Source organism: Talpa europaea, assembly GCF_964194135.1.
Source record: "Talpa europaea genome assembly, chromosome: 12".
NCBI classification, from domain to species: domain Eukaryota; kingdom Metazoa; phylum Chordata; class Mammalia; order Eulipotyphla; family Talpidae; genus Talpa; species Talpa europaea.
Genome location: NC_140079.1, coordinates 52,605,727 through 52,612,047, shown reverse-complemented (window position 1 = coordinate 52,612,047; position 6,321 = coordinate 52,605,727). Strand labels below are relative to the sequence as shown.

Sequence of the window (6,321 nt, the reverse complement as noted above, 5' to 3'; positions counted from 1 at the left end):
TTTTTTTATTTTTTATTTCATTGTTCATTTTTAAACAATTTGCTTCCCCCCCACCCCCGCAGGTATAGCCCCCCCAGGGAATTTCCTTTCCCAAGGCTCCCGTGCACCATCACCTCTTTCCCCTTTGCTCCTCCCTCCCCCTTCCCGCCCCCTCCCTACCCTCCCCTGCGGCTGTAACTTAAGCATAAAAGGCAGGATCTCTCCTTAAGCAGTCAATCGGGTTGCAGCTAGAGCGCGCCAGAAGCACTTCCAGGAACTCGCCCGGCTCTGCGCCTCCTCCCGCTCCAGACGCGCGCGCCGCCGGCCGCCCAGATGCTCGTCTGCTCCCTGCTTCTCTGCGCGGCGCTGGCGCTCAGCAGCGCAGGTGGGTACCGCGTCCCCGCGGGCACGTCTCTTCACGAGCTGTCGCGGAGTTGGCGCTGGGTCCTCTTGCCCCTGGGAGCAAGCTCGGGATCCAGAGACTTATTCCGATAGATCTGGCGGGAGAGCCCAGCTTTGTCGCCTCCCATATACTATTCACTTAACGGTCTGGGGTTCACTTTTCTTTCCGCTAAGCAGGAATACTGGCAGAATTTTCGAGGTGACCTAATACAGGGTCTGAGAAATACATTTGAGACGTTTATGGCACCAACTGTTATTGGACAGGCGTCATTGCTTTAAATACACTGGGTTGTGCTTTCCTGCCCAAGGAAAGCCCAGGTTATTTTTTAAAGAGAGCACAACATTTTAAAAGTTAGTTGTTTGGGCTTTGAAATGTTTCCTAAGTCTTGATTAATGTACTCGATCCACGCATTTTACTTCTGAAAGTGCTACTTATTTGAGCTTTTTAAAAAAATGCTAATTCGAGTATCTGAAAAGTTAGGAAAGAGATTTTCAGTGAGGTGATTTCCCTGGTTGATTATTTTGTTTCCCTGGTTTAGTATAGGAAGTTGGCATTTCTATACAACCATTCTGTGAGACAGATTAAAAAAAATCTCCTCAAGACTACCTGTTTGTTTCTTGAATTTATTATTGTAGAGATGACCCATAGTAAGTCTACAATTTAATATTTTAGGACACTGAAGAATGATTTACTTACTGTCATTTCTTTTATTATAGCAAATCCTTGCTGTTCCAACCCATGTCAAAACCGAGGTGTGTGTATGACTATAGGATTTGACCGGTATAAGTGTGACTGTACCCGAACCGGATTTTATGGCGAAAACTGTTCAACGCGTAAGTTTATCCTTTGGTGCCTTCATTTGGAGTGGGGAGGTAGGCAGATGTCATTTTATAGATCTATATGTTATAATGGATCCCGTTCATGTCTTCATTTTCTCCTCTCTTACTGCAGCTGAATTAATGACAAGAATAAAATTATTGCTGAAACCTACTCCAAATACAGTGCACTACATACTTACCCACTTCAGGGGTTTCTGGAACATTGTCAATAACATTCCCTTCCTGCGGAACGCAATTATGAAATATGTGTTGACATGTGAGTACAAGTCTCTTTCTAAGGTTTTCAGTTTTCTCAAAGAAAAATGTATTTTATATTACTGTAGATTGGTCAGCCTAATTCAAGACATATTTCTAGCTTTGCCAAAATGACTTGAAATATACCTTTTTATTTACCTGCTACCTTAATGGTCAAAGATATTTGCATCTCAGTCCCATCCAGTTTAAGTTTCGTCTTACTGTCTACTTACAAACCCTGTATATTGACCTTTACTGCCTGTGCCAGTTTGTGAAGGAAGTGTGGTCCAGTTGTTTATTGAATGCCCATGGATTACAGGATGGCCCCCATTAAAATCAATGGTTAATTTGGATTTGGATAAGCAAGAAAATAACTTTATTTCTGAAATGAGTGTCATCATAGCCTTCCTTGTTGTACAGTGAGTGGATGGTACTTGAAAAATTAAGATAGCAAGACCAGAACATCCTGTGTAAAATATATACACCTTATTCAAGGTGGATTTTAATAAGCCACTTTCCTTATTTTAAAAAATACACATGGCAGTTCAGCTTTAAAAGTAATTGTTTAAAAATAGTTTCTTGATTAGAATTCAATCTCTGATGCTACTTTACACATTTTTCAATAATAATGAACATGAATATTGATTTGCTTTGCACATCAGAACAAATAAAACGATTCCTATTTTCTTGAAAATTTCAGCCAGATCACATTTGGTTGAGAGCCCACCAACTTACAACATGCACTACGGCTACAAAAGCTGGGAGGCCTTTTCTAACCTCTCCTATTATACCAGAGCTCTTCCTCCAGTACCTGATGACTGTCCAACTCCCATGGGTGTGAAAGGTGAGTGTGACACACTTAGAGAAAAAAGGAAAAAAATGTATTTAATGATAACATAGAGGTCTTCTGAATACATAGATGAGACCAGCATGACAGAGTAGCCCATGTGGCTTGAGATGCCATTTAGCTGAAACAGAAGAACTTCAGGGAGAAAGGAAGGTCAGTTAGGGAAGTAAGAGAAAGGCAAGCAGACAAAGATGCAGATTTAAGTCCTGCCTTTCTCCATTGGAAAGAAATAAGATTCGATCTTCCTGAGAGAGGGCCTTGCAGAGAAGTTTACAAATAAATGTATTTTTCAAAAGAACCCCCACCTTCCTTCAGAATCCTTCTCATTAAATCAGACTTTTGCCTAAAAGACATTTTGTGGTAGCAGATTTTTGCTCTGCTATGTGACCTAGAAAATAACCACCACAAATAATCATTTATTAGTTAATAGAAGTATAGATTTTTCCTTTCTTCTGAATGTTTATGGAAATTTTTTTTGAATGTGAGAATCTACGTAAACGGTTCCATGAAAGTGAGTGAATATTTTGGTTTAATACCTAAGGTTTTCAAATTCTTTCAATAAAACTAAATTAATCCTAGTTAAGCAAAATAGACAAAATTATTCAATAAGAACTTGTTCCCCATATCTTAGATTTTCTTTTATATTCTGATCATGTTCACAACTGTAACTCTCCTAGAGATGAAAAATGTCCTGTTTAAGTAACTGTCTGCTTCCTTGACTATATCAATCAATTCTTATCTAATTTTTTTTAGGAAAGAAAAAGCTTCCTGATTCCAAAGAAATTGTGGAAAAATTCCTTTTAAGAAGAAAGTTCATCCCTGATCCTCAGGGCACAAATATGATGTTTACATTCTTTGCTCAGCACTTCACCCACCAATTCTTCAAAACAGATCATAAGCGAGGACCAGCTTTCACCAAAGGAGTGGGCCATGGGGTAAGAGAGTGAAATAGGAATTATGGCAAATCATAATGAAGTATTGATATTAAAGGCCACATAATACATACTTGTCATAACAAATAATTCACCCTTTTTAAAAAACTATAAAAATTTTAATGGAGTTTCCATTGTAACTAACTGCTTAATTAAACACACACATGCAAGTGTACATATGTTGTTATTATTTGTAATTTGTCTTATATTTTTAGTTTAAAATATTAACATTGCAGAAAGTCGTATATGCAAAAACATTTGTATGCAATTATGCTTCTTTAGACATTAAAAAGGGAGGTATTTGCAGCATTATTATTCTTGGATTTCAATGACAGTTTCAATTTATTGATAAGAATTTTATGTCAAAATACATTTTCAGAAGCTTTTTAAAACAAATCCCATATAATTATACTGAAACATGTGATATTCTTACATGTTCCATATGAAACACTAACAACTTGATACACAAGAGACAGATTTGTACCTTCAGTGGACAAAAACATTAATGTACTATTAATTAATATATTTTATTGAAAATTGTTTGATGATAAATTATATTATGGACACTCTATAAGTACAACTTCAACAGCAACAAATTGAAATTTTTCCATAATTTTCTAGGTGGACTTAAGTCATGTTTACGGCGAAACTTTGGATAGACAGCATAAACTGCGCCTTTTCAAGGATGGAAAAATGAAATATCAGGTTTGTTCCATTTGAACGTTGAGAATGATGACTCACCACTTACCTATATTTTCAAATCTTAATGATTAATTAAAATTTGTTAATTGGCTCTTGTTTTAGTAATGTTTACTACTGCTCTTATTTTTTAGATAATTGATGGAGAAGTGTATCCTCCCACAGTCAAAGATACTCAGGTCTCAATGATCTACCCACCTCAAATCCCTGAACATCTCCGCTTTGCTGTGGGGCAGGAGGTCTTTGGTATGGTGCCTGGTCTGATGATGTATGCCACCATTTGGCTGCGGGAACATAACAGAGTATGTGATGTGCTGAAAAAGGAACATCCAGAATGGGGTGATGAGCAGTTATTCCAGACAAGCAGGCTAATACTGATAGGTAAGCAAAAAAGAGAAAATGATTTCAATCAAACCCTCTTCCCCATAGAAAGCTAATTTGTTACATTTGCTATATTTTAAGTATATAATATATACTTATATACTAAGCGGTATATAATAAGCAGTAAGAATTACATAATATAAATTGAGTCTTTGAGCATGACCGGCCATATAAAGGCCATATAAGTAAACTTTCATTTTGGAAAGGAAAAACTCAAAGTAAAGGAACAGCAGATTTCGCAAAGTTGCATTTCAATTGCTTGGCATTTGGGATCAGAAAGTATTAATGTCTGAAACCTTTTACTTTGTGCAAATAGGTGAAACTATTAAGATTGTGATTGAAGACTATGTCCAACACTTGAGTGGCTATAACTTCAAGCTTAAATTTGATCCAGAACTGCTTTTCAACCAACAATTCCAATACCAAAACCGCATTGCTGCTGAGTTTAACACCCTCTACCACTGGCATCCCCTTCTGCCTGACGCCTTTCAAATTGACGAAAAAGAGTACAACTATCAACAGTTTCTCTACAACAACTCTATCTTATTAGAACATGGTCTTACCCAGTTTGTTGAATCATTCAGCAGGCAAATTGCTGGCAGGGTAAGCATTGTTATTGAAAAACTACACAAAATAAAAAACTAGTCAGTAACTAGAAATTCTGCCACAGAATGACTTTTATTAAACTTGGCAATAGATTTGTTAAAATGTTTGCTAGTGAAGTTCTTTTCTTGAAATAAGAAGCCTAATTTTTTTTGAAAAGTCTTAACTTTGTGTGCAGTTATCAAATAGCAATATGTAGCCATACCTTAATGATATATATGTATATTTAAACTTGCTATAATTTTATAGACTAGAAATGTCATAGATTATAAAAATAGATATAGAATAGCTATCGATAGAATAGTATTCTGCAAGTCTCAACTGGTGCAGTTACCTATGTTGTAGCCACTGAATGCTTTAAAATAAAATTGTCATGATGCCTGAAGATTGTGTGTGACAATTTAATTTGTTTCTCACAGGTTGCTGGTGGTAGGAATCTTTCACCTGCAGTACAGAAAGTAGCACAGGCCTCAATTGACCAGAGCAGACAGATGAAATACCAGTCTTTTAATGAGTATCGCAAGCGCTTTTTGCTACAGCCCTACAAATCCTTTGAAGAACTCACAGGTGAGAATCAGTGTCTAAACTTAAGGGAATCAGGGTAAAATGGAAATAACAGGAAAATTGAAAGCCAATTGAATGAAGGGGTAAAACTTTCTTTACTTTGTAAAGTTTTACACCGGTTGTCTCTCTGTCACTTTCATAGGCGAGAAGGAAATGGCTGCGGAGTTAGAAGCAGCCTATGGTGATATCGATGCTATGGAACTGTATCCTGCTCTTCTGGTAGAAAAGCCACGTCCAGATGCCATCTTTGGTGAGACCATGGTAGAACTTGGAGCACCATTCTCTTTGAAAGGACTTATGGGTAATCCTATTTGCTCTCCTGAGTACTGGAAGCCTAGTACTTTTGGTGGGGAAGTAGGTTTTAAGATCATCAACACTGCCTCAATCCAGTCTCTCATCTGCTATAACGTGAAGGGCTGTCCTTTTACCTCATTCAGTGTTCAAGATCCACAGCTGACCAAAACAGTCACCATTAATGCAAGTTCTTCTCACTCTGGACTAGATGACATCAACCCCACCGTACTACTAAAAGAACGTTCAACTGAACTATAGAAGTCTATTGGTCATATTTATTTATTTATATGAACTATTTCTGTTGATTTAATTATTTAATATTTATATTAAACTCCTTATGTTAATATCTTCTGTTAAGGAGGAAAGAGTCATACTTGTAAAGAGCGTTGTGACACTATTTGCAGACAGATTTTCTTCAAATTTAGAGGAAAAGAGCCTTTGTTCTTTTCTATGAACCAATGAGAAGTTGGTTGAGAAACCAGTGAGTTTGATTATCTTTTTACTTGAATTTCAACTTTTGTGATGTATAATAAGAACAACAACAAA

General features: G+C 36.9%; 1 protein-coding gene across 1 annotated transcript; it reads left to right on the top strand.

The window, feature by feature from the left end:
- Positions 1-312: 312 nt before the first annotated feature.
- Positions 313-6,033, top strand: PTGS2 (prostaglandin-endoperoxide synthase 2; the record flags this gene model as incomplete). Its single annotated transcript, XM_084249033.1, has 10 exons — positions 313-364; positions 1,099-1,215; positions 1,334-1,477; positions 2,156-2,299; positions 3,056-3,237; positions 3,856-3,939; positions 4,068-4,314; positions 4,631-4,917; positions 5,337-5,484; positions 5,624-6,033. 10 exons carry the CDS (start codon positions 313-315, stop codon positions 6,031-6,033), a joined length of 1,815 nt encoding a protein of 604 aa, XP_084105159.1.
- Positions 6,034-6,321: the final 288 nt, after the last annotated feature.